This window comes from Theileria orientalis, chromosome 4, assembly GCF_000740895.1.
Source record: "Theileria orientalis strain Shintoku DNA, chromosome 4, complete genome".
Classification (NCBI taxonomy): Eukaryota; Apicomplexa; class Aconoidasida; order Piroplasmida; family Theileriidae; genus Theileria; species Theileria orientalis.
This window is the reverse complement of record NC_025263.1, coordinates 322,752-348,911: the sequence shown is the minus strand read 5'-3', so window position 1 is coordinate 348,911 and position 26,160 is coordinate 322,752. Positions and strand designations below refer to the sequence as shown.

The window sequence follows — 26,160 nt, the reverse complement described above, 5'->3', positions numbered from 1 at the left end:
ACAATCATGTTTTCTCAAAAAGAGGTATTTTTAATAAATCATTTAAATAATAATATTATGTACGCTAATATAAGTTTTTTAATGCATTATAGATTGATGACATAAGGAACAAAAGGAGAAGAATGAGAGACGAATCCTCTAGTTGTGATGAACATCTGTTAATTCATAATCCCGGAGAAGTTATTAAATCAATTAACGGAGAACATGTATGTAAATATATTAATAAATGTTTCTGCAGAAAGAAGATAAATCAAAGCTGATTCTGGAAACTGAATCTACGACCTTAGTCGAAGAGGGATTTGAGAAATCAGTAGACGAAGAATTCGTCAATGAATACTCTAAAATGATTGATGAAGAAGAAAAAGTAAACGACGCCTGGCTAAATTCACTTAAAACATCAGAAAATGATGTAAGTATTATTAAAATAATAGCATTTAGGATACCCAGGTTGTCTACGAAGCGAAGGGAAAGGAGAACGAGGAAAAATCGGAAAAAATGGATATTCTCTACGAGCTTCCTAAAGTGGAAGTAATCCGACTTCTAGTTTCGAAACTGGAAGATGGTCAATCGCCATCGGACTACATTAAAACGTACGACTCTAGAGATAAGACTGATGAAGACGAAGATTCTCCATACGAAGTCTCCGACCTAGCTCACGTGCTCACCATGAGTTGGAAAAGTAAGTTTAAAAGTAATATAATGACATATAGACGTCTATTTCATGACGAAGGATGAAATCGTAGAGGCCCTCATGAACTACAAGAACAACAGTAAGTTCTTAGTCAGTAATCAACGATTCTGTAGACAAGGAGCAGAAGACATACGAGTTCAGATGGGTCAGAGACGAACTGGCAGTTCACGGACCATACCAACATGAGGATATCCTTATGTGGATAGTTTACGTAAGTTTAGAGTGTCGCTAATTCACAAAAACGTTCAGGGCTATGTATCAGAAGAGAATCCGATTTTGGTAAGGGAACTGAACGAAGAAGGAAACCCAATCACTCTAGAATGGCAGAATTATAAGGATTCTGATATATTTAACATATTCTCAACCTCCGACGACGGAACAGGCGGAAACGAGGACTCCTCGAAGAAGGAAGCTGAGGAGGAAAAGAAGCCAGGATTTGAATTCATGTATCAAGACGGATACGCAACTAGAAAGAGGCAAAAACTCCTAGGACTTAAAGTTAAAGAGAAGCATGAACTCTACTGACGAATAACCGGGGTCAAGAAGACCCCAGGCACTCTCGATTGACATAATGGATTTTTCGAATACGTTAAATCCCTTAATGTAAAATATTCAGTAATTTCATCATTCACGTCTACGCAGAAGTTAGAACCTCACAGCCGTCAGCAGTGACGAGCACAGTGTGCTCAAACTGGGAGCAGAAGCCGTTGTCAACAGTCGCAATGGTCCACCCGTCGTCCCAAGTGTAAACGGCGTTGTCGCCCTGACATATGATGGGCTCTGACAATACAATGAGTATTATAAGAGTATAAATGAATTAGATATGATAAATAAGATAAAATGAATAGCATGGTATAAATGAGATATGAATAAGATAAAATGAATAGCATGGTATAAATGAGATATGAATAAGATAAAATGAATAGTATAAATAAGATGTGAAAACTAGAAAAACAAGAGTAAAATGGTATAATTAGCATTACATATCATAAAGGGTGCAAACAATAAATAAAAAATAAACATACCTATGGTGAAAACGTGGCCCTCCTCAGCAACACCGGGAGTGGAACTTGCTAAACGAAAGTAAGTAAAAGTACATAAAGGGAACTAACGGTGGTGGAATTGAATCATGGGAGGCATGTGAAGTCTCTCCCCAATGAAGTGGCCACCAAAGTCCTTAATAACTGAAAAACCATGCCTGTTGGCGTAGTTGGTGACCAATTCAGCCAACTTGGAAAATTGATAGCCAGGCTTTAAGTGATCAACGGCAATGTGAACGCAGTCCTTAAAATGAATATAAAAAATCTAGTCATACCCTGGACACAGAGACGAGCTTGTTTATAACATCAGGAACATTGCCAACAATAAAAGTGCCAGCGCAGTCACCTGAAGATATGAATCAGTAAATGTATTTATAGGTGTAGGTGTAGGAGTGTGTGTATTTGGTGGAAGGAATAGGAAATGAACGTACCAAAAACGCCGTCATAAAATATTGTACAGTCGTAAGAAACTATATCTCCGTCCTGAAACGGGCGAGTGTTAGGTATCCCATGACAAGCAACTGAAAAGAATGCGTGTACTACAAGCATAACATGGTTAAGGCAGGTAAAAAAAGAAGAATAAGGTACCTTCGTTGACAGAGATGCAAATTGCCCTGGGAAATCCATGGAAGTTCACGCCAGATGGATAAGCTCCACTGTCTACGATGAAGTCATGCGCCTTGCGATCAACTGAGTCGGCAGTAACGCCTAAAGATAAGTCAGTAATTATCTAGCAATGAAACTGCAACGCTGCTAAAAAGTTAAATTCCCTAAACTCGCTAACCCTTCTGTGTATATTCCTTGCACACCTGTAAACACCGGGCAGCTATTTTTGCAGCGGCCCTCATTTTAGCTATCTGATCGAGATTCTTCACCTCAAAAAAGGGCAAGTTTGCGGAATAGTATCTGTCCAGATCCTTCTTACTCAGGTTCTGAGCATAAGGGGGCCGAACGATGTGGCTTGGAATTGGCTGGTGCGATAAAACAGGGTATTCCCCTAAGCTATTGTGTGACAGGTGTACTAATGATAAAATAATCAACAAGAATATGAAGCTATCAAAAATATAATCAAATGTTTGAATAGTATTTAGGTTTGGCTAACCATATTTGAGAGTTGGATTGAACTTATTTTGGGTTTTAACACTATTACTTACAGTTATTGTAGGACACAGCTTCTCAATCACAAGCTTCGGAGTAAGGTAAGATTTTTTATAAATACCTTTAATCATCTGTGTAAAATTAGTAATACGCTTGAAATAGCATTAAATAAAGGACATTGAAGTAGTATGGTATGAGATAGGTGATTCTTTTGTCCCCCATGTGCATACACGTGATTTATTAGTATTTTGGTCACACATTTCCCAATTTTTATTTTAATTACTTAGGTTTAATTTGTACTATATAATCATGGCCTCCAGGCAAAAATTGCGATTCAACTCTGAACACATTAAGTTAATCAGGTACGACCTACACAAGCACTCAAAATAATCCATATAAAGGGACCAATTTAAACTCGTGGATGCGGACGGCGATAAACTTATTAATGAGGACGAGGTGAGACTCCTTATTGAGCACATTTGCTCCTTTAGTTCCGGAAACTGTTCAGATCGTTCGGCCAGACGGTCTCCAACAAGAGGTTGGACTCCATTGTCGCAGGTAAGGCCCCAGTGCTCAAATTTTCTTCTGTTCAGAGGTGTTCAAGGACTTAAATGGCGCCAAAGGTACCTTTCTCTCGACCCATAGATCCCTATAGGCATCGACTTTGAGACGTTTATAAACTCCTTCATCAAGTACTACTCGCCACCTCCAACTGAAAAGGCTCTCAGGGAAGCTTTCGCACTATTCGACAGTTCCGGTAAGCGGACCGCCTCACCTATTCCTTTTTAGGGTACCTCGACAGGGCCAGGCTTTTCAACCTCCTCGCGACCCGGGGAGAGAAGCTGAGCAGGGCCGAGCTGGATGAGTTTTCGCAGGTGATGGGTCTCGGAAAGGACGTCAGCAAGGTGGACTACCGAAAATTGGCCGAGAATATGCACTCGATCCTCTCGCAGGTGCCCGCCTCAAGTTAGTAATGTGATAAGCATGTATGTGGCTTCAAGCAAATTTATACCTTAACGTCGTGCTCTGTGTACTTGCCCTTGGTCGCATGCCTGCCCTTCCTCTCTAAAATCTTACGGCGGTGCTTGTCCAGCCTCAGCTTCGTTATCACGACGTTGCTGGGGTGCAGTCCGACCTGGACGCTCTCGTGGTTGTTCTTGTCCCTCGTGATGCGCTCCACATAGATCTTCCACTTCTTACGATACACCTGCGTCACCTTGCCCTCCCTGTCGTGGAAGTGGCCGCGGACGACCATGACCTCGTCGTCCTTCCTTATGGGCATCGATCTGACGTTGTACTTCTGGCGCAACTCTCTTGAGAGCACTGCGCTCATGATGATTCTCCTCTTTGCGGAATGGGCCGTGAAATGGGCCTTGCGACTCTTCCTTCTGCTACTAGAGACAGCTAAATCAAACATGAGTGGAGAATACAAATGGCTGCTTTGTATAAGAACTGTAAGTAGTGTATATATAGGTAATAACTCACTCTTGCTTGTCTTCATATTTTATATTCCAAATAAAATAAAGAGAATAAAAATCTGAAAATTAACAATTAAAACTATTCAATTTGTATGTTAACTAAGTTGTTGTCATGTCATGAGATGTGGAATCTCATATATGTATTGTCATATAGTATGCGATTGATTAAAAACAGTGTAATAATAACAAATCATATAATAAATAACATACCCGTTTGGACAATAAAATGAATTATAGAACGGAATTGAAGATTAATAAATAAGATCAATATTTAAACGATAAAGGAATATTATGTTAATGACTATGGGGTGTGACAAATAGAACATACGAAATAAGGGAAGATGATAAAATTAGGTTTCAAATATAAATTATTTTATAAATAATTGATTAATATAGTAAATATTTGTATTTATAAATATAATTTGAGTGTTTTGAATTAAATGTGTTGATAAGTTAATGATTAACACATAATAACAAATCCCTAGTCGGTTAAAATATGATAGTTACATTCTTCATTGCCGATTAAAACAATTAGATTTTAACTATATACATTGACAGGGGTGGGGTTCGAACCCACGCCATTACTGACAGCGGCCTAAACGCTGCGCCTTAGACCACTCGGCCACCCTGTCCTGCAAAGTGGCCTGAATTATTATCTTATATAAGTTACAAATTGAAATGAATAGAAATAATCCATAATTAGTGTCTAATGATCACTATGGTTCAATAAATTTTCTTAGAAGTCACAATTCGAGTTTTTATGAAATTTTCTTCATTCTCTATTTATATAACATAAGTTGTTTAATAATAAGGTGTTAAAAGGTTATATATTTAAAGAAAGAATGTATTTTATTCATATAATCGTAATATGTACATATATATGTGTATTAATTGGCAGGTGTGTTGGGCGGTGAAATCATATAGTTATCATTGATAAAATTACCAATTTCAAAAATAATTTCAGTTGTGGTTATTTTAAAATGATCGACTAATGGAATCGAAGCTTGAAAATACAGATTGACAGGGGTGGGGTTCGAACCCACGCCATTTCTGACAACGGCCTTAACGTTGCGCCTTAGACCACTCGGCCACCCTGTCTAGCACTCATATGTTGATGTTGTATTGTAAATATTTTCAAAAGTTATCTAGTGCTCTTTTATGATTTATTCTATTTAATATATATGTTTTGCTATACATAAGTAATGTTTATGATGTAACAGTAGTATATGAGGCAAAAAATGTTTACACATTAAAATAGCTGCCTAATGATCTTATATTTCATAAATTAGTGTATAAACTCCAGGAATTGAATATAAATGGACCGAAAATACTAACATTACATTATATCATCTCGTCCTCATGGCTAAAAATTGCGTTTGATTAATAACCTATAAGTTACGAGTCTTAAATCTTTATTGTTTTTATTAAATCAGAGATACTATCTCTTAGTTGTTCAAGAACTGGCACAAATTCCGGGTTGTTGAAGTTTGACCCGAACCTAACGTTGCAATCATGAATGGCCTTAGAAATCTCCCTGAACTTGCAGCCCGCATCCTGAATAAAAAATGAGATTCTGAGTCAACACACCTTGTCCTTGACCATATCGGCACATTTCTTCTTGAAAATGGACGGGAACACACTGTGTCTCTCATATCCGGCCATCCAGTCAGCCATAGCGTACTTTTTGTTCTCAAAGGGCTCAGCATAGAGATCGCTCATTGTGGTTGAAGAACTGCGTCTGATGATGTAGAGGGAAGTGGCGTTGATCTGTTTGCAGTCCGTGTTGAACAAAAATCGACCCAATTCACACTTGGTTCTATCGCAGACCTGAGTAGGAACCATGCAGAACGACTTTAGGGACCCAGTAGCCTTAAACTCTCCAGCCCTGCTAAGCTCGCCCTCCATATATTGGAATATTCTAACAGTGAGGTCACCCTAAATTAAAGTGCATAGACGAGGAAATTACCTTGGAAGCAATTGTAAGAATGCCAGTGTGAGGATCCCAATGAGGAATGAGAGGAGAAGGAGAGCTGTCTATTTCATGGGATATCAAGTGAGTGTCAGTCTTGCGGCTGTCCCAGACCCTGAGTTGACGAACCTTGTTGTTTAGGAAGCCCGTGGTCAAGATGTGGTCGTTTCCATAGCTGCCACCAAGCCAGAGGGCGCAAGTTAACTTGTTGGAGTCGTGAGCCTTGAACTTGTCGCAAGATTTTCCAGACCTGGGATCGATAAGAGAGACGTTGGAATCTTTGGTGGCGACGAGGATTTTGTCCCTAAAAGCCAAGGTGAGCTAACAAAGGAATACCCAGCCGGAGTCCATGAGCAAGAAGAAGGGTGCTCATTGATAGAAACAGAGAAGAACTCATTTCCTGTTGAAGCATCCCTAATAAAAGGTAAAAAAAATTGAACGTACCAGACTTTGGCGGAGCAGTCAAAGGAGGTTGTGAGAAGTCCGAAGTCGACACAGGGATTCCACTTGATGTTGGTGACCTTCATCCGGTGGCCGTTGAGAGTGAACATCGCCTCGTTTAATTCGTTGGACTGAACGTTCGAAATGTCCCAAATCTTAACAGAGAAATCTGAGAAAAAATGATGGAGCGTTAACAGTACCATCTGAAGAGGAAGCGATAATGTTTTCATGAAATCTGTTAAAATCCATGTCCAAAATAGATCCAGTGTGGCCTGAGAGGAAAAGAATGAGATAAAGATCACAAACCTGTCAATTTCATTACCGGAGGGTTTCTATCAAAATTGTTAATGTCAACAACAGAGACGATTCCACCGCTGCCGACATCCCAGGGGAACTATAGAAAAATTAAAAGAAAAGTAAACTAACAGCGACATGAGTGGTGCTGGAAGCTAAACCGCCGGACTGTGTAGGCTTGGGGCTTATTTTTAAATCACGGTAAGACTGCTTCCAGTGCTCGCCTGGGAAATAATGATAAAATCGTTAAATAGGACTGGAAACGAATATATGTGGTTAATTTTAAAAAATAGATTAATTGAAATTGATTGTGTTATAATGTGTAGCCGTACCGAATATATTTTTGAGTTTAATGCAACCCATGTTGTGGGAAGAAGTGACAAAATCAAATTATGTAAAGTAAGTAGCCGGGCAGTCAAGGAAAACTATTAAGTATGTATTTTGATGGAAACGGGGTTTAATAAAGTATGAATCCCCTTTTATTTAATATGATTATCAACTAACAGCCATAATAAAATGTGATGGGCAGCCGGAAGTGCATTAAGGTGCCAAAATATACGAATTAAATAGAAAATAGAATTTTTAAAATAAAAGTGTTAGTTTAAAAATTTATAAAGATGTTTCTGCGAAATGTGTATACCATTGGATAGCGAGATTCCTGTATGTAATCCAGAATACTAAAAACCGATAAAGCAGATATACTTGTTCGAAAACAGAATAATATGTATATTTTTATTTCCACTCAGTTTTTGTATAATTTGTCCACCATTCATATGATTAGAGTTGGGTTTCCATAATTGTTACGTTTAATACACAATTGATCTGAATTTTTACCTCTGTTATATTTTCATTAAAATTCTTTTATTATATTAATATTTATTTAAAAATAATTATTTATAAATTTAAACACCACCCGTATATGTGTATATCATTTATAAAACTTAAACAACATAATTGTTTATAAAAATGTTGTATCCTTACTTCTACATTGTATTTATTAATAAATATTTGCAAATTCCGGAAATTGAGATTTTTAATTAAATCATGCACAGTCTACAGGATACCTTCTATCCCCTGGCAGTCTCACATACATTGGATTGAGGTGGGCAATTAACTGTATCTAATCAATATTTTTATCTAAATATTGATAATTTAATATTATAAAATCATGTAGAATCTTTTAATTGTTATTGTATTCTAAAGATAGAAACATATCTTACTTTGTAGTTATATAATTGTGGAATCCTGAAACCAGGGATTTTAAAAATGCAGTTTTCTCATATTTTTATATATTTTACGGTTTTGAGCTTCAAATATGTCGGCTTCGGTGGATTTAAGGCTTCCTGTCAGCCAGCCGGTAAGGCTCCTGATACCGTTTCCATGAGATCCACCTCAACCTTTAGTTCTGTGGTATCATCAGTTATACCCAGTATTAGAAATGCTTCTCAGCCCACAAATTCAGTTACTTTGGATTTTGGAGCCTCCCAAGTTAGTCCCGATCTCGTCGTGAACACTAGCATTCCTGGAGTTATCAAGTATTCATCAGCTAACGGTAAAAAGCTTGATAAAATTGCTGGAAATCAGCAATTTATTGAATTTCATAAGGAAATAGACCATGTTTTCTCGAACTCACCATTCAATGGCAATATTACAGTCGTCTTTAAAGATTCTTCGAACGAACAATTTTTTTTACAGCCAAATGGTTTCGTAAGGGTTGCTCCCGATCAGAGTTCATCGCAAGCATCAGCTAAACCCGGAACACAGACGTTACTAGAGTTGGATTTAATTAACCCCTCCGCACAGTTTACTCTGGAAGAGGTTGGAAATATAAAATGCTATAAGCCTAAGGGCCCTAGAGAGCTGGTGTCCAAAATTATTATCGGCGATGCCAACAGAAGTGTTGAACACCAAGTAAAGGAAAACTTTATCTGTTATACCCAAGATAACGGAAGATATAGTATTTTGGTGGCCTATTTGACCACTGAAAATAAGTGGTTAAAATACACCCTTTCCAAACAGCAAAACACCAATATTTTGATGGACGTCAGTCTCATGAGGACTTTCGACGATATTGATATGGCAAACATTTTTGCAGATCACTCAACTCCATACGACAACGAGGTGTTTTCCTATGACAACCTGAAGATAAACAGAAACGACGTGGGAAAATTGATGAGTCAGACAACAGGAAACTTGAGATTCCATTTGGATGTAAGAGAACAGGGCGGTAAGACCGAGAGAATAAATGTCGTTTTTGACAAGCACTTCATCATTGACGAAGGATTTAAGTTCCACTCTATAAGGTCAAAAAATAATTACGAGCAGATGATGTTTACATACGTTAACGACAATGTAGTACACCACGAGAAGTACGTCAAAAGGGGAAACGTGTACAAGAAGGACCTAAACGCTGTAAATAAGCACGACCTGAAGAGAACGAAGACAATCATTGGAAGGGAAAACATTGATGACGAAAATGTGCTCTTCTACACGACGATTGTGCCTGATGCTCTGCACCAGGGAATTGAGATTTCGCACCACGGAAGGTTCAAAGTGTTCGACTTCGAAAAGGGAAAGGAAAGGTTCGTCATATTCCCGAACATGGAGTTTTATTTAAGCAAGGATCAAGACCACAGGCTGATCCTGTGCGAAAACGGAGAAAGTGTCAGCCTGGTAATGAAAACGACGTCAAATAACAACAGGGTTGACTACATCGCCTCAACAGACCCACTGAAAGGGAACCCCCTGGCAATAAAGGGTCTCTTGAAGGACTTTGACTTCACAAAGAAGTCAAGTGGCATGTCGACGTTAAAGGGAGGTCTGCAACCAGAAGCTGCAGACGAAGTAATAAGTGTTGTCGAAGGTCCTCCAGTGATTTCACAACCAATGCCGGCGCTTGCAACCCCTCCGATTACAACTCAACCTCCTACAACTGACACTGTTGCCACACCGCCCCCAGTCACAGCAACAGCCCCAATCGTAACTCGGAGAGCGTCTACGGATAGCGACGAGGAAATTTCAGTTGTGGAAGGACCCATGCTTAATTTGACACCCTCACAGCCTACTCAGCAACCGCCTCAAGAATCACAACAACCTGCACTGCAACCACAAGAACAACCTGATCAAGACCAGCAACAGGCATCACAACCTCAAGAACAAGAACAACCAGATCAAGAACACCAACACGAATCACAACCTCAAGTACAAGAACAACCACAGTCGTCTGAACAACCAGAACCATCTGAACAACAAGAACAACCACAGTCAACCGAAGAACCTGAACAGGATGCAACCCAAGATCAACCATCGGAACATCAAGAACAAGTAGCTCAACCAAAAGCACAAGAACAGTCAACTGATCAACAAGAATCACATTCACTGCAGGATGGGTCTCAACAGACGATTCAACCACAAGTCATCCAACCACAACAGACACAGCCTCAACAGACCATTCAACCACAAGTCATCCAACCACAACAGACACAGCCTCAACAGACCATTCAACCACAACAGGCACAACCTCAACAGACCATTCAACCACAGCAGGCGATTAAACCACAACAACAACAACAAGACGAAGAGGATGATGATGATGATCTAGCAGTCGTTTTAGGACCTATGGAAGTTTCACAGACACAGACACAACCAGCTGCACCAACGCCTCCAGCGCAACATTCTCCACCACCTTCACCAACTCCTCAAGTGCAACCACAGCCTGTAACCGTACCTGCGGAAGACGATGGATGGTTTACAGTGCCAGATTCTTCTCAACAAACTGCTACACAATCCACACCGCAGCCACAACAGACTTCTCAACCTAAGTCTGGGTCAAAAGCAGACAGTGATGATGAAGATATGGCCGTAGTAGAAGGGCCGATGATGTTTTCACAAGCCGCGCCAGCGTCACAGCCAGCGTCTAACGGACAAAACGGAAATCGCGCTCAAGCGCGATAAACGTAACCTGGGATACATACATTTTCGATGATACCGGAATGGTAGGGACCAATAAACCGACAGAAGCTCAAAGCAATTTTAATGTTTTAGTTTTGTGTATATAAAAATAGATAATTCAACCCGTTGATTAAATAAAAATATATGGTCGTATGTGGTGAAGAGCAGGTCATAAATAATAGAGAATTGTTGAAAAAGTATAAATATTTATATTTAAACGAGATTATTGGATTATTACATTGGTTAAACTGATGAGAAACTATTACACATTTAAAAGAATAAAATAAAATTGTGACATGTTGAGATTCTATGAAAATGAACAAAAAAATGGAATTTAAAAGTGAGTCGGATGATGAAGGAGACTTGGAAGTTGAATTTAAAGTATGCTAAGTGATGTTTGATTAATATAATTACGTATGTGTATTAGATGGAGTGTTATTTAATGATTTATAAGCATTATGTAATTATAGGAAGGATTCCTTGATTTATTGTCAGAAAACACGAATGAAAAACACGAAAGTGCTGTGAAAGAAACTAAAGGTGAAGGTTTGGATAAAAAAATAAATAAAACGCAATCCGGCTCCACTTCTAAAACCAATGTGCTACTTTCTAATCTTAATTGGTCGGATTTTTCATTATGTAAATCACTTCTTAAGGTATTTGTTTTTATAGAAGTAGAAATAACGAATATTAGGCGATTTATGAACTAGGATACGAACATCCAACGTTGATTCAAACTAAAGTAATACCACTGGCACTGGAAGGAAAGGACTTGTTAGTGACAGCAGAAACAGGTATGGATAAAGAATTGTAATAATTGGCAGGATCCGGAAAAACAGCGTCGTTTGTAATTCCGACATTGCAAAGATTGGTGGCATCTGGATTCATAAAACAACGAACAGTAAGCACATAGAGTTATGAACAACTAAATTACGTAGAAAGATAACTACACACACGGATTGAGACACGGAACGAAGGTTTTGGTGATATTACCAACAAGAGAGCTGGCAGCACAGTGTTACGAAGTGTATAAATCGCTATCTAAGTACTTGACGACAAACGCAGCCCTGGTAAGTGCGGAGCACAATGAAAAGGCCCATAGTTGACGGGAGGGATACCAATAAAGGAGCAGGAGAATAAGCTGAAGCAAATACCAGATACAATAATATGTACGCCAGGAAGAGCACTGGATATGCTGCTCAACTCAAGCGTAAGTGAATGACTATAATAATAATAATAACGTCAGTCAATCAACGTGGAAAACATAGAAGTGGTGATAATGGATGAAGCAGATAAGCTCCTGGAGTTGGGATTCAGAGACGAGGTAAGACCGAAAAGAAAAAGTAAAATGAAAAACGTAGTGTTTGCAAGTGCTGAAGTTCTGTAATAGAAATAGGCAGACCATGCTATTCAGTGCAACGTTGACAGAGGAAACGAAGGAACTGGTAAACCTGTCAATGACAAACCCGGTGTACGTTAAGGTGGATGAGCCAACAAAAGTGTCAAAAACGCTGGAGTTCGAAATGCTAATGATACCAAAAGAGGAGTATAGAGAGGCGTGCGCAGTGTACCTGTGCACAAAGTACTGCAAGGAAAAAACGATACTGTTCTTTCAGGTTAGTAAAGGGTGATTGAAAAGGATGTGTAGACGAAAAGAGCAGCACACAGGATGTATTTAATATTTAAGCTGATGAAACTGAAGTGTGCAGAGTTGCACGGAAACCTATCGCAATCAAAGAGGTTTGAGTCGGTGGAAAAGTAAGTCTTGTTAATATTAATCAACCTCTTAAAGATTGGTGATTGATATTTGATTATTGATAATTGGTTATTGATATTTGATTATTGATAAGTAATGACTGACATGTTAAGGTTTAAAAAATCTGAGGTGGACTACCTGTTGGCGAGCGAGTTGGCATCGAGAGGACTGGACATACCAGGAATAAAAACAGTAATCAACGTGGACTTGCCGACAGATATAACGAGGTGCGGATAGAAGATAAATAACAGTGTTTTAGGTATATACACAGAGTGGGTAGAACAGCAAGAATGGGATCCTCAGGAAAGGCAATCACATTGTACGTGGATGAGCAAAGATCGCAAGTTAAGCTGTTTCTGAAGAAAACGTCTACATTGGGATCAAAATATGAAAATAATAAGAGAAAAGTAGCATCAGGAATACTTAATAAGTACAAAAACAGTATCGCAGAGTTGGAAGAAAAAATAAAGGAGATTTTGTTAAACGAAAAGATAGAAAAGGATATAAAAAAGATTGATAGCACAATGAAAAACGTAGAAGGAAAGGAAACAGGTTAGAAAATAAAATAAAGATAAGTTTTTAGAAAAAAGAAAGTGGTTTAGATCGATAAAAGAAAAGAAAAGCGCATCAAAACAAGAATACGTGGAAGCAAAGTGGAAAACACAAAAAATGGCAGAAAAAACAAAAAATGAAATAGATAAAAATAAATTTAAAAAGGTGAAAAGGATGTTTAAAAAGAAAAGAAAAAATTAAAAATAATATAGAACAAAAGGTGAGAAAACAGGTTCAAAAGGAAAAAAGTAACCCAGGACGGTTGAAACATAGAATAGGATTTGTAAAATAATGTTGAAAAGTGTAAATCAACGAAAAATATAATGCTAAATATGGTATAGGAATATGTGTAAAATAATTAGATTAAAATAGTAGTGTTTAACGAATAATGGTGTTGTGAAATAAAAAACATTAATATGTGTATAAATTACATTTTAAACATTTGTCGAGACAGTAAATAGAATCAATATTTAAAAGATTCTGTTTTGACTGATTGTTTTTAGCAGGTGGTAATGAATATATGGAAAAGGGACGTTATATAAATATACCCTAGAAAAAAAGGAAATTTGATACATAGAAACAGTACAAATTTTAGCCTTTATTTAGAGTATTAAGAAGTAAATGGGAAAGGAAAAAAACGTATTTAATTTTGTGAAAAATTTAAGAGATTCTTAAATATTTTATAAAATTAAATAAAGTCAATATATGGAAATATATATTAACAGAGTCAAATGGATGGAGAGGATGGAGAATTGAAGGTCACAAATCACCCTGAAAAAATAGGATTCACCCACGATGATGGGAGCAGGGCGAAGAGCTCAGAAGCAACGTCGCATTTTGATCCGAAGCTGAGTTCGAGAGAAATGAGAAAAATAAAATACTACGAAGACATGTTTGCAAAAATGGCAAATGAAAATAAAGGGATGACGTCGGAAACAACGAACACACAGTACACAGCAACGCCACTACAGAAGCCAAAAAGTAAAGTGTCGGAGAGAAGAAGGAACGCGGATCAGAAGATGGAAGAAGGACAGGCCAACATAGGAGGATATAGACCAGACAGCGTAGATTCGACGTACGGACCGACGACGACGAAGAGCTCAAGAAGGTCGGTGTACAAGAAGCCTGCGCAGGCGACAGATACGGACTATACAGGATCGAAGTACATCAACGAAGCATCATCGAGCGAATACCAATACACGGATGGGAAGACGCTGCTGGACAACAAGAGACTTATAAGAGTGCAATCGATGCCAATGGTGACGAAGAAGACGAAAACGACGTCATACACAGACGAAAAACAGCACGAAGAGGCAAGGTCGGCATCAGCAAGAAGGCCGAAAGTGTCGAGATGGGACGTTAAATCTAGTTTCGCAGTTCCAAAGACAAACAGAAGCCCACAAGTGGAGCCGATAGCACAGGAGAAGCCAGCCGTAGTAGACCATAAAGAGGAAGAAGAGCAGGACGATACCTTCTCAGAGGGATTTGGAGACATGCTAATAGATGAGAAGGAAGAACAATCGACAGCAGAAACAGTAGAACACACACGAGAAAGAACAGGAGAATACACAGAAACAGATCAGACGGAAGCGTACCTGGAGAACGACGCGAGAGATCTGCCACTAGACGTAGACGATTTCCTGAACGAGGACCTCAAGGAAGACGGAGACCTGCAGGAAGAAGAAAAGGAAGTGATAGAGGAAGGAGAGCCTGGAGAAGAAAAGGAGGAGGACGTGGAAGATCAAGTGAACCAGGAATATGCAGACGAAGCGTCAGATCAAATGCCAGTTGAATTTGAAACAAAGTTGGAAGACCCGTATATGATGGAGCAAGAGCAAGCGCAAGCGCAACCGAAGAAAAAGTCTAACAGAGGAAGGAAGGCAAAGAAGAAGCAGGAAGCATACGCAGTGGACGCGGAGCAGGAGGGAAGAGTGGGTTTCGCCGAGGACCTGACGCCGCTGAGCGCGCAGCCTGAGTACATGGAGGAGCTGAAGCAACCGGGGAGGAGATCGAAGTCCCAAAGGTCGCGAAAGAAAAAGCAAGACGTAAGTGCAAGTAGACACTGTGATATTTATCATTACACAGATATGAGGATGCTTATGTAGTAGCGTGTAAATATATATCAGTCTGTGTATATGTAGTTGCATTGTCAGTAGAAGCTACTAGTTATGTAAATGTTAGTAATGATGTAAATGTTAGTAATTATGTAAATGTTAGTAATTATGTAAATGTTAGTAATGATGTAAATGTTAGTAATGATGTAAATGTTAGTAGTTATGTAAATGTTAGTAGTTATGTAAATGTTAGTAATGATGTAAATGTTAGTAATGATGTAAATGTTAGTAGTTATGTAAATGTTAGTAATGATGTAAAAGTAAGAATATTAAATGATCTTTAGATTTATGATGAGAAAGCCTTTAATAAAACAAAACCAGCCGCAAAAGGCTCTAAATCGATAGCAAGGAATCACTCAGGAAGTTCAGAAAAAACGGAAAAGGCAGCAGTATCAATAAATAAACGTGAATTTGTCGGTAAGTGTAAAATAAATTTGAGTAAATATGTAGATGTGGTGGAAGAGAAGTTTATAAGCACAGAAAACCTGAGGATGATCACGATGGAGGAAGCAGAAAGAATGTTGAACATATGCACTAAGAAAAACACGGACTACGAGGACGCGAAGAAGTTTATAGACAACCTGATGATTAGTAAAATTGAGCACGAGAAGAGGCTGGAGGAGAGAAACCCGTTCCTGCTTGACCCATCGAACATAGTGGCGCCGACGCCAGTCTACGACAGGCCGAAGCCAGAACCAGTTCCAGAAAACCCGCTGCAAATATCCTTCAAGTATCGGCTTTTCCAAACTTTGAGTAAAGTTTAACTGTATAATATTTCAATTTATTAAAAAGCACCCTTACACTTTCAAGTAAATGATAGTTGCCATTGAACGCAATATATACATACTGATACATATAAGTATGTTTGTATGTATGTATATATATATTTGTTTGTATATATGTATGAATATAATGATACATTTAAGTATTTTTATGTATGAATATGCATCTATATGTATGTTTGTATGTTGATAGATATATGGACACATGTAAAAATGATCTTTTAAATTAAATGAATTAAAAATATATACTATGTGTAAGTCAATATGGTATTAAGTATACACATGGTAGGTGAATGATAATGAGTACTTAACAAAGTTAGCAATTGAAAAGTTGTTTCACCTCCTGAAAATATAAATGAGCACATAAGTATGAATAAACATATAAACAATGATATGAGTCTGTGTAAACGAACTCGAAGTCTATTGTCGAATGCATTGTTCAGCTTATGCCTAGATCGTTCAAGGATGGAGCCAATGAAGTGCTCGTCATGGTATATATCATAAAATCTCCTAGAAATAGGTTAAGGGGTGTGCTGTAATAGAATGTAGATACCTCTTAATGGGACTGAGGAAGTCGATGATGTGTGATGCCAAATCAGTTTTAAGTTTCAAAAAGTTGGACATATCACAGTGGTCGACGACGTCATCATAGGGCCTCCCAGAAAAGATACTGTAAAGAGCGAGGAGGTTATTGAGTTCAGGAGAGGCGTCATCTGAAAGTGCGTGTAAAAGAGAACCTAATACCATCAGAAGACTGAGTCTTGGCGGACCTGATTTTGCGGTAAATCATGTCCTCGGAGTCCAGCAAGTTTATGACATCCATGTTGGAAGAGCCCGTCTTCGACATCTTCTTCCTACCGTCAGAGAGAGACTTGACTCTAATAGATGAGTTGTATGAGAGTTTGAATCTAACCTGTAGGTGTGAGAATACACGGGTTCGGGAACAATGAAAGTGTCTGAGCCAATAATACGATTCAGCTTCCTGGCTGAATATCTGGCTAAGCTGAGATTTATTTTCTGATCAGGGCCAGCAATCACAAGCCTGGCATTCAAAGCAAGAATGTCGGAAGCCATCTAATGTAGTTATATTGATTTGAAAGGTACCAGTAGAGGATAAAGAAACTTTGCAATACTCATGTCAGCCGAGTCGACTCCCCTGTTGCGAAATTGAGCAAGCTTATAAAATTTTGCTAAACAAAAATTGTGTTCCGTTTAGACAAACATGTTTTAATAAATGAACCTAAAATCCAATTCATCTCAAGGATTTGAGGAAAGTGGCTCTGCGCAAAAATAGTGGTTTTATTTGGGTCAATTCCACAGGCGAGCGTCAATGCAATAGTTTTTCTAGTGTTTTCCCTCAAATTATCTCCAAAATTATAACCTAAAACAATTATTACACGGGGTTGATGACTCACCAGACAAAGCATGATTGTCAGCAATCATCATGTGCAAGTCATTGTTGTTAGACTGGTAGGTTAAACATGGTTGTATACAACCTATGTAATTGCCAATGTGTAATTCACCGGAAGGCTAAACATGAAATTAATTTAAAAGCAAATTAAGTATAAAATGTGTATTTATAGGTACATGGTGATTTAGTAGATATTGAAAAAAAGGTTCAAGTACCTGGATTCCAGAGAGTGTGACATTATTGTGTGTTTTTAAGTGCCTATTAAACAAAAAAGAGCGATTTGGAGTGTTTATAAATGAAATTCTGGATTTATGTTGTTTATAAGATATTGAAACGCTGGAACTAAACTGAAATTTAAAAAATATTGTACATAAATAGATTAATTTTGTAAAAAGCATGAATATTACACATTAAAAATTAATCATCAGGATTCTAATAGGAATCTATCAACGAGTTTAATAAATGATATAAACATTTATTTAAAATAAAAAATTGAATGAAATTAACAAAATTTTATAACAAATGTGTAAATATGTTGTTTTAGGATGGGGACTGAGGAAGTTTTATACAAGATAAATATTTTAAATTTGTCGATGTGTAATTTTTTAATTTTATAAAAATTTTAGTTTTATATAATATTTTATGTATGATTGATTGAAATGGAAGAAAGGGCAATCAACCTGGAATTTGTGGATTCTAACATACCGTTAGTTTTCGTCAACTCAAACGACAAGGAGGAAGTTTTTGTAGTACCCTCAGACTATCCATACAAACTAAATAGGGTTAACTTACCTGAAAACAATTCATCGCACAATTCTGGATCGAACGCAGAATATCCCGTTCTTCCGAAATTGGTCAAAACTCCAAGAAGAACATTAATAGCGTATAGTCCTTCATTGACTGATCAGATAGAAAATATGTATAAAGTTCCATTCGATGAACTGTTCGGAGACGATGTAGCAAAGTTTCTGGACAACAAAGAAGCAGAAAATGGGCTTGATATAAGTTCAGAACGAGCGTACTCAGTGTCAAATAAATTTATACAGGTTAGTGATATGATAAGTAAATGTGTGCAGGAGATAAAAAAACACAGAAGGCACTATGTGTTTTGTAAACAGTGGAAAAGGAATTTAATACAAAATTATTTGGTTAATTATTACATGGAAAAATACTCGGAAAATTTAAATGGGTTTAAAAATGAATTTAAATCAAAGGTGTTAAATAACAAGGAATTTTCGAGATTGTTTGAAGAAAATAAACAGATTAACGATTTAGAGTCAAATTATAAATCGTAAGTTGGAATGAGTTAGTTTATGATTTACAGAAATGATAATATAAGAGACTGGAGGAAATTTAATCCATCATACTTTAAGTCGATCAATGACATGTTGAACAAATATCACGATTACTTATACAAAGAACAGGTGCGTATAGATATTGAGAGGTAAATAATAAATTTTAGGAAAAAAATAAGAAATTAAAGCACAAAGCATCGTCGGTAAGTAGAGTAGTGTTGGTCAAAGTAAAATTAGGTGTCGAGGTACTTTTTTGAAATACTGGCAGAGGCAAAAGAATGTGAAAGGAAAATGTACGAATGTGAACTGATAGCAGAAGAAAATACATACGGAAGAAGAGATTTTATAAGTGAATTCCACAGAGAGACAAATATGTTGAAGAAAAGGTGGAGGAAGCTGTACACAGTGTCGTTCGCATGTCTAAGAAGAACATGGGATAGGAATAGAAGAGGAGCAAGAGGAATCCAAGCAACACCAACGAGAAGGAACATGGTACAGAGACCAATACAACCAGAAAACATAGAAACACAGTCAACAGAAAGAGACATGGTGGGAGTTAACCAAAACATGGAAACGTACATCGATAACAGGAACGAAAACACGACGCCAATAGACCCAGCAATGAACACAGCAATGAACACACATCACAACTCGGAAAATTATAACTCAAACTATACAGACGAATACCAAAACAATAACTATAACTCGTCAAGAGATACGACGATACCGTATGGAGGAGGAGTGTCTAACGAAACTAACGCGAAGGACACAAGCGCAACACAAATAAACATGGAAGTTATGTCAGAGGACGAAGAGAGGAATATGGACTCAAAAACAAGTAAGCTTAGAAAGTGGAAATATGAATGCAGAATGTGACGATAATAACATGACGTCGACGAGCAGTAACGCGGATAAGTCGAATCAAACGCCAGCGGCATCAGCAAGGTTTAACCAGAACAACCCAATTCAGCTGGTACAAAGAGACCAGAACACAACGACGACGCCAAGGTGAGATGAGTTAATTCAATGTAGAAGTGTTAGTATTAGTATTGGTAGTAGTAGTGTTAGTGTTAGTATTAGTATCAGTAGTAGTGGCAGAAACGTCAGTAGTGATAACGATAAAGTAGGATGAGGAATACCACGTCATCGACGCACTCAGTGGGCTCATACAACGATGTGGATCATAACGAAGTGTTCTCAGCAAGAGTGCCGTCTGGAGGAGTTAATAAGTGGATATACAGTAAGATGGAGGAGAGAGGAGAAATGGACGGATACCACCAGCTGCTGCACGAGCTGGGAACGCTGATGTTCGCAGGCGGAAGTCAAGTCTTAGGATTCACAAGTATGCCTCAGCAGTTGGATTGGCTAGATGAAACGGATACGAACAGAGTGACAGTGCCGCCGAGTCAGGACACGTTCAGAGACGGAACACTGTACACGACGTGCTGCTACGCAGAAATCAAGCTCATGAAGGTGCTGCAAAGCTCACTCTACATGATGAAGACAGTTAAAAACAGAGGAAGGGAGCTGGTGGCACTGGTGCTGGAGCAGATACTGGAAGCAAACTCGGAGCTTTTCGACCTGAAGAAAAAGCTGGACAACGGAAGGTCGGCACTGTACAAAAAGCTGAAGCTGCACTGGGCAGAAAGAAACTCAAAATGGGGAGGATTCCCGCCCCTGAAGAGAGGATACAGACTCCTCAACATGCTGGGAAAGGGAGGCTTCGCAGAAGTGTGGGAAGTCTTCGACCCGATCACGCTGACAGTGCAGGCGGCGAAGCTGCACATCCTGTCGCACGACATGGACGCAGTGGAGCGAGGAAACGTAGTCATGAGAGTTAAAAACGAGATCGACATACACAAGACGTGCAGAACGCACCCGAACATCGTTAACATGAAGGCGTGCTTCGAGATGGGCGACAACATGCTGGCGACGATACTGGAGCTGTGCGACGGTAGGGAGCGACAACTGATGAAAGTGTGTAGACGGAGACCTGGACCACTACATAAAGCTGCACGGGCCAGTGCCAGAGAAGCTGGCGATAACCTGGACGTACCAAATACTGCAGTAAGTGGACCTTAGACACGAAAGTAACGACGATTAGGGGATTGCTGTACATGAAGACGCTGCCGGAAGGAAGAGTGCACCACTGTGTAAGTTTAGGCATCCACGTAGTCGTGATTTAGTTACCCAGCTATAGGGGTATCAGCAGTAGTAGATGTAGTATTGGTAGTAGCAGTATCAGTAGTAGTAGCAGATTCTAGAAATGCAAATGCAATGGAACGTGTAGGACCTGAAGCCAGGAAATATCCTGAACCACAGAGGAAACATAAAGCTGGCGGACTTTGGTCTGTCAAAGGTAAGATGAGCACAGTGCATATAGTTGATAAGAGGAAAGATAGCTATGGTGATAATAATGTTTAGATGGCAAGCCACGACGCAACAGAAGTGTACTGGGGAGGAGGAGGAACGATATGGTACCAGCCGCCGGAGTGCCTGATGGCAAACACGAGAGCAAACGCGAAGGTGCCGCTGTCAGACAAGGTAGAGTTGAGGAATATATGAGCATTTAGATCGATATATGGGCAGTGGGATGCATACTGTACGAGATGTTGTTCAACAGGTGAGCTAGGACGACAATAAGCACGTGTAGTCGACCGTTCGGAACCTTTTGCAGCAAGAGTTCGCTATCAGGTAAGAATATATGCACGGAATCGGTTAAGTGTGTATATAATATGTACAAATACTTGTGTGTGTGTGTGTGCACTTGTTTATATATGAACGTATTTAACTAGACGCGTAGATGTGTAAGTAGATACGTAGCTATAGTACATAAATTGCACTGACAAATGGGTAATTAGAGCGAGTGTACCAAGAGGCGATACTGGGAGTTAAGTTCCCGCAAACGTACAAGGTCTCAGACGACTGCAAGGTTAGTATGAAGAGAGTTGACAGAAATGTGCAGAAGCTCATAAGAGCGTTCCTGGCAGTGGACCCGAACGATAGACCGTCAATAGAGGAAGCACTGAGCTCGCAAATATTCTACTGCGAATAATGTAACGTAAAACATTAATGTAATAAGCGTAAATGTACGAATTACTCGAAAACCGCAGAGAGAGTGGGCGTCGAAAACTGAGTGACGGGCTTGACGACGCGGTACTTGTCAACCTCCACGGCGACCGCCCCGGAAGAGCGCTTGGAGGGAGGGCGCAGGTAAGTGGTGAGCATACGAAGGTAACTCAAGTTGCAGCTGCGCCGAGTCCGAAAGAGCCTGCGGCTCCTGACGTGCCAGTTGTGCCACCGAGCGTACCGAGGGTAGGACTCGTAGTATTTTGGCAGGGGAGCCGCAGAAGGAGCGACGGAAAAACAAAAGTTGCGATCTATGGTGCCGTTGAAATTAGAAGGCCTAATTTGGAACCTGTTGAGAATGGAAGACTCAGCCAAGGTCCTCGTAACGACGAAGCGACAAAAAAACTTGAAAGCGTAGCCGAAAGAGCGATCAATGGTGCTGCACCAAGATTTCTTGTCGTTCATAATGTGGTCGAGGCCAAAGGAAGAAGGATTCTCGAAAGATTCCTCAACGTCAGGCTCCTCATTGGTGTAAGAGTCCTCAATCTCAGTGAGATACTCGTTGACAAAATTTTTCCAAGCCTTGCCAACCATAATTAAAATTGTGTGAGAGTTTAAAGTGATTTAAAAGAAACTATACATGTCTGAACAAAATAAAGAAGAATAAGTGTAGAATAAATGTATGTGAGCAAAAATGAAGAATTTATATGAAAAATAAAACAAAGCGGTAATAATTGACAAAGTGACTATGATACAACATTTGAACTATGAAAAAACAAGTAAATAGTTAGTGTACCACGAAGACGATAGTGCAAAGTGTGAGCAGCCGATGGTGGAAAATTTGAAAAAATATTTGTAAATATATAACACATTTTATTATATCTAAATGATTAAAATTGTTAAATAAGTCTGTAAAATATGAGAATAAAATATTGTCAATAGCTCTTAATCGGCTAAACTAATACAAATTGTAAATTATAGCGAAAAATAACTATTTGTAAAATGAAATTCGACGACTACAGTTATTTAGCCTTTATGGCTATAGTAATATTCGACGTGGCAACACTGTCGTTTTTTATCTTCCTTTGGTCAATATATCGCAACAGTATAATATCGCTGGTACACGTCGGATTTTCAACGAGAAGGCTGCGCCTAAAAAAGATAAAAAACGAAGAAGATAAGTTCTTCGACAGACACAATTTTGATGCAGTGAAACCGAATAAGCTGTTTTTAAAAAAAGGTACGTGTAACACACATATTCTGCTTTAGAAACGAATGTGGAGTTTACAGCTAAAAAGTCGTTTATGAGCGAAAAGTTTGAAGATAGATTGAGGCTCACATCGTCGTCGATTGATAACTACGGGCTTTATGTAAAGTTGCCGAATCAGTCTATCGGAACGGACGATATCCCAGGAGCCAGGAAGTTGGCGAAGAGCCTGTACAAGTTTAAGTCGAAGAGGTCGTGGTGGACGTATCTGCTGTACGACTGCTCAAAAAGAATAACGAACAACGAAGCAATACTGTACCTGAAGTTCATGGGACAGAACTGCAAAATGATGCTTATGTGCCTGCTCTCGTCAGTGGTCATCAACGTGTTGGTGTTCATGGTGTTCCTGTTCCAGGGAGAGCCTGGAACGTTCCTGAGTTACACATTCCACGACATGCTGAACTGCAAGACGACGACGTGGGCACTTTACATAAACACGTGGGTGTACTCAATAATAGCGTACTACTTTATCCTGAAGTTCAGAAACAGCATCGAGGTGAGGGGTAAAAAACACAAGGAAATACAGGGAAACAAACAAGTGTCAGCAATACTGAGGCCGCAACTACACACAATCATGGTCTCAGGATTCAGCAAGACAGTGACAGACCCAGCAGTAATGTACAGACACTTCGACAACTACTTCCCAGGACAGGTGATATCAGTGCACCTAGTGAAGGACCAAGGGAGAAGACTACTGTGAGTTGGAAAATAGATAATACTTTTAGGCTGGAAAATAAGCTGGAGTGCCTGAAGAAGCAGCTGGCAGGACTGTACGACGCAGTCTCGGCGCCGCTGGGAACGCACTTCGTGCACAAGTCGCCAGATACGAAGCAGTTTTCAGACGACACGAACGCGCCGATGACGCAGAGAATGCCGAGCTTCAGACGCTCGGCGAGTTGTCACGGGCTGAACATAGGCCCGAAATCGACAGAAGGCATTAATGTCAAGTCATTTTCATGCCACAACCTTCTGTGCCCACACGACAAGGAAACCTCAGAAGAAAGAATACAGAACATGGAAAGAGACATATACGATCACTACGGAAACGTAAAGAGTAAACTCTTGAGGAGAATGATGGCAATCAAAAGACTCAAGACGGACATAGAGGAGGTAAACAGGCAGTAGTAATGTTGACGACGATTTAGGAAAAAAACAGAGAGTCGGTGTACTCATCGAGAATATGTTTCATATCGTTTGCAGACTCAAACCTAGTGATACACATCCTGAGAGGTAGGGAGACCCGAGAAAATAATAGATGATCAGACAAGAGGATACTGGAAACGATGCACAAATGGTTCATATCGCCGGCGCCGCACCCGAAGGACATAATATGGATGAACCTTAACAAAACAAGGCTGGACGTGATCATAAGAGGGTTCCTGATTAACCTGGCAATGATACTGTTCTACCTGTTTGTGACGTACATTTTGGTGAAGTTCAACATCATCAAAAGATACAACGAGGAAGAAGGTGAGTGTTGTATTGAAGTGAACTTGAGTAAAAATAAGTAAATTATACAATAGTGGATCCAAGAAAAAATCTAATGAAAAATTATAGAAACAGTGGAAGGAGTGGGACAGTTGATTAGGTCGTCGTTTTGGCATGGTAAGGAAAAATGGGAAAGTGTGACAACGACTTGTAGGTATACTGCAGTCGCTGGTGACGCTGTTTATTAACTCGGCAGTTCACCCGAATCTGATATTCTTCCTGTCGAAGCACATAGGTGAGTGAAGATTGAAAAACGGAAAATTAGGAGTGTGGACGCACACGAATTTCCAAAAGTACCTGCTGTTCGAACACATAGTGTACCTGTTCACGAGCACAATAGTGGTGCCACTGCTGGCGTCAATGATCGCAATATGGGTATGTTGGAGATACAACAAACTGAGTAGAGAGTGTTCGACGGAGACGTGGACCTGCTGTCGAGGGAGATGGGAAGAATACTCATCAACACGTCCTGGAAGTACGTGACAATATACCTGATCAACGCAACGTTCATCGTGCCCTGCAACCAGCTGATGCAAATGTCGCCACTAGCAAGTAAGTGCGGAGCCAGCGAGTGAGGAAAACAAATGTGTAGTGAGGTACTTCACGCAGATGGTATTCAACACGGACGAGGGGATCCCGTTCTTCGACCTGGGATACTGGTACGCGTACCACCTGGCGCTGCTGACGCTGGTGCTGTCATTCGGGTGAGTTAAGTCGAGACTAATGTGACGCAGGCTCTTTACGCCGTACCTGCTGCCGCTGGCGGCACTGTACTTCGTGATAAGGTTCTACGTCGACAGACACAACATCGCATACAGCCTCTGGCAGTTCCCGTTCGACACGTCGGGAGACATTTCGAAGACGGCAATCAAGTCGATGCTGCTCTGCGTGTCAATCATGCAGTTCATGATGTCAGGAGTGTTCAGCCAGAACAAGAACCTGCCGCACCTGCTGATCGCGATCCTGTACATCGCGCCCGTGGTAAGTGAGAGAAAGTGACAGCGCTGCAGACGACCTGGCTCGTGATGTACGGCTCGTACACGGACACGATCATCCAGTCGATCAGCTCGTTCTACGAGATCAACCTGAAGCCGCTCAGCCAGAAGATGATCCAGATCATCCAGGTGTGCTATATGCACCCGTGCGACATCAGGGACCTGATCGAGTTCAACTACTCGAAAAACTAATTTGGTGACTCCGTGAGTGTACATGGTACCCAAAACAAAAAGTGCGTCGGCCGGGAGTCGAACCCGGGTCGCCTGCTTGGAAGGCAGATATCCTAACCGTTGGACTACAGACGCTCAGAACAATATAAAAAGTTAATGTTGAAATGGTTTACAAAAGAAAATAAAAATAATTAAAATTGAATAAAATGGAACATGAGTGGAGTAAAGTAAAAATTAATAAGTGTAGTGGCGAACAAGCAAGTAAATGGTGCTAAAAATGAAAAAACGCAAACTCACA

At 39.6% G+C, this 26,160-nt stretch overlaps 13 protein-coding genes and 3 non-coding genes across 16 annotated transcripts; 8 read left to right on the top strand and 8 right to left on the bottom strand.

The window, feature by feature from the left end:
* Nucleotides 1-122: 122 nt before the first annotated feature.
* Nucleotides 123-1,216, top strand: TOT_040000160 (uncharacterized protein; the record flags this gene model as incomplete). Its single annotated transcript, XM_009693784.1, has 6 exons — nt 123-206; nt 239-409; nt 439-679; nt 711-770; nt 805-902; nt 941-1,216. The coding sequence occupies 6 exons, from the start codon at nt 123-125 to the stop codon at nt 1,214-1,216; spliced, it is 930 nt and encodes a 309-aa protein (XP_009692079.1).
* A 109-nt stretch (nt 1,217-1,325) lies between these two features.
* Nucleotides 1,326-2,960, bottom strand: TOT_040000159 (methionine aminopeptidase; the record flags this gene model as incomplete). The annotated part of the gene is made up of 8 exons (XM_009693783.1): nt 1,326-1,471; nt 1,717-1,764; nt 1,804-1,975; nt 2,007-2,077; nt 2,163-2,252; nt 2,320-2,439; nt 2,516-2,728; nt 2,834-2,960. The coding sequence occupies 8 exons, from the start codon at nt 2,958-2,960 to the stop codon at nt 1,326-1,328; spliced, it is 987 nt and encodes a 328-aa protein (XP_009692078.1).
* Nucleotides 2,961-3,138: 178 nt separating this feature from the next.
* TOT_040000158 (uncharacterized protein) lies at nt 3,139-3,800 on the top strand (the record flags this gene model as incomplete). The annotated part of the gene is made up of 6 exons (XM_009693782.1): nt 3,139-3,191; nt 3,231-3,285; nt 3,321-3,387; nt 3,423-3,452; nt 3,485-3,586; nt 3,619-3,800. 6 exons carry the CDS (start codon nt 3,139-3,141, stop codon nt 3,798-3,800), a joined length of 489 nt encoding a protein of 162 aa, XP_009692077.1.
* Nucleotides 3,801-3,835: 35 nt separating this feature from the next.
* On the bottom strand, nt 3,836-4,330 carry TOT_040000157 (60S ribosomal protein L26; the record flags this gene model as incomplete). The annotated part of the gene is made up of 2 exons (XM_009693781.1): nt 3,836-4,233; nt 4,315-4,330. 2 exons carry the CDS (start codon nt 4,328-4,330, stop codon nt 3,836-3,838), a joined length of 414 nt encoding a protein of 137 aa, XP_009692076.1.
* A 529-nt stretch (nt 4,331-4,859) lies between these two features.
* TOT_04t000004 lies at nt 4,860-4,939 on the bottom strand. Its single transcript has one exon. It is a non-coding gene; the product is annotated as a tRNA-Leu (tRNA).
* Nucleotides 4,940-5,325: 386 nt separating this feature from the next.
* On the bottom strand, nt 5,326-5,405 carry TOT_04t000003. Its single transcript has one exon. It is a non-coding gene; the product is annotated as a tRNA-Leu (tRNA).
* A 306-nt stretch (nt 5,406-5,711) lies between these two features.
* Nucleotides 5,712-7,374, bottom strand: TOT_040000156 (coronin; the record flags this gene model as incomplete). The annotated part of the gene is made up of 8 exons (XM_009693780.1): nt 5,712-5,861; nt 5,895-6,242; nt 6,274-6,580; nt 6,613-6,886; nt 6,918-6,989; nt 7,024-7,111; nt 7,144-7,235; nt 7,344-7,374. The coding sequence occupies 8 exons, from the start codon at nt 7,372-7,374 to the stop codon at nt 5,712-5,714; spliced, it is 1,362 nt and encodes a 453-aa protein (XP_009692075.1).
* A 903-nt stretch (nt 7,375-8,277) lies between these two features.
* TOT_040000155 (conserved hypothetical protein) lies at nt 8,278-10,965 on the top strand (the record flags this gene model as incomplete). The annotated part of the gene is made up of 1 exon (XM_009693779.1): nt 8,278-10,965. The coding sequence occupies one exon, from the start codon at nt 8,278-8,280 to the stop codon at nt 10,963-10,965; it is 2,688 nt and encodes an 895-aa protein (XP_009692074.1).
* A 312-nt stretch (nt 10,966-11,277) lies between these two features.
* On the top strand, nt 11,278-13,471 carry TOT_040000154 (DEAD-box family helicase; the record flags this gene model as incomplete). Its single annotated transcript, XM_009693778.1, has 12 exons — nt 11,278-11,343; nt 11,433-11,618; nt 11,657-11,756; nt 11,787-11,863; nt 11,901-12,032; nt 12,065-12,172; nt 12,209-12,319; nt 12,342-12,578; nt 12,611-12,720; nt 12,832-12,945; nt 12,978-13,270; nt 13,302-13,471. The coding sequence occupies 12 exons, from the start codon at nt 11,278-11,280 to the stop codon at nt 13,469-13,471; spliced, it is 1,704 nt and encodes a 567-aa protein (XP_009692073.1).
* A 530-nt stretch (nt 13,472-14,001) lies between these two features.
* Nucleotides 14,002-16,148, top strand: TOT_040000153 (conserved hypothetical protein; the record flags this gene model as incomplete). Its single annotated transcript, XM_009693777.1, has 3 exons — nt 14,002-15,015; nt 15,076-15,315; nt 15,669-16,148. 3 exons carry the CDS (start codon nt 14,002-14,004, stop codon nt 16,146-16,148), a joined length of 1,734 nt encoding a protein of 577 aa, XP_009692072.1.
* Nucleotides 16,149-16,676: 528 nt separating this feature from the next.
* TOT_040000152 (tryptophanyl-tRNA synthetase) lies at nt 16,677-17,975 on the bottom strand (the record flags this gene model as incomplete). The annotated part of the gene is made up of 7 exons (XM_009693776.1): nt 16,677-16,879; nt 16,911-17,044; nt 17,080-17,240; nt 17,271-17,356; nt 17,389-17,547; nt 17,582-17,696; nt 17,793-17,975. The coding sequence occupies 7 exons, from the start codon at nt 17,973-17,975 to the stop codon at nt 16,677-16,679; spliced, it is 1,041 nt and encodes a 346-aa protein (XP_009692071.1).
* A 261-nt stretch (nt 17,976-18,236) lies between these two features.
* TOT_040000151 (protein kinase) lies at nt 18,237-21,927 on the top strand (the record flags this gene model as incomplete). The annotated part of the gene is given in 15 exon segments (XM_009693775.1): nt 18,237-18,623; nt 18,654-18,868; nt 18,902-19,001; nt 19,040-19,075; nt 19,110-19,710; nt 19,721-19,880; nt 19,997-20,826; nt 20,858-20,939; nt 20,977-21,025; nt 21,163-21,231; nt 21,297-21,416; nt 21,446-21,495; nt 21,526-21,566; nt 21,734-21,804; nt 21,838-21,927. The coding sequence occupies 15 exon segments, from the start codon at nt 18,237-18,239 to the stop codon at nt 21,925-21,927; spliced, it is 2,901 nt and encodes a 966-aa protein (XP_009692070.1).
* Nucleotides 21,928-21,968: 41 nt separating this feature from the next.
* On the bottom strand, nt 21,969-22,535 carry TOT_040000150 (conserved hypothetical protein; the record flags this gene model as incomplete). Its single annotated transcript, XM_009693774.1, has 1 exon — nt 21,969-22,535. The coding sequence occupies one exon, from the start codon at nt 22,533-22,535 to the stop codon at nt 21,969-21,971; it is 567 nt and encodes a 188-aa protein (XP_009692069.1).
* Nucleotides 22,536-22,943: 408 nt separating this feature from the next.
* TOT_040000149 (conserved hypothetical protein) lies at nt 22,944-24,333 on the top strand (the record flags this gene model as incomplete). The annotated part of the gene is made up of 4 exons (XM_009693773.1): nt 22,944-23,181; nt 23,211-23,667; nt 23,710-23,904; nt 23,934-24,333. 4 exons carry the CDS (start codon nt 22,944-22,946, stop codon nt 24,331-24,333), a joined length of 1,290 nt encoding a protein of 429 aa, XP_009692068.1.
* Nucleotides 24,334-24,542: 209 nt separating this feature from the next.
* On the top strand, nt 24,543-25,883 carry TOT_040000148 (conserved hypothetical protein; the record flags this gene model as incomplete). Its single annotated transcript, XM_009693772.1, has 7 exons — nt 24,543-24,705; nt 24,766-24,867; nt 24,962-25,071; nt 25,101-25,248; nt 25,289-25,400; nt 25,431-25,677; nt 25,707-25,883. The coding sequence occupies 7 exons, from the start codon at nt 24,543-24,545 to the stop codon at nt 25,881-25,883; spliced, it is 1,059 nt and encodes a 352-aa protein (XP_009692067.1).
* Nucleotides 25,884-25,925: 42 nt separating this feature from the next.
* On the bottom strand, nt 25,926-25,997 carry TOT_04t000002. The gene has a single exon. It is a non-coding gene; the product is annotated as a tRNA-Gly (tRNA).
* Between the last annotated feature and the right edge of the window lie 163 nt (nt 25,998-26,160).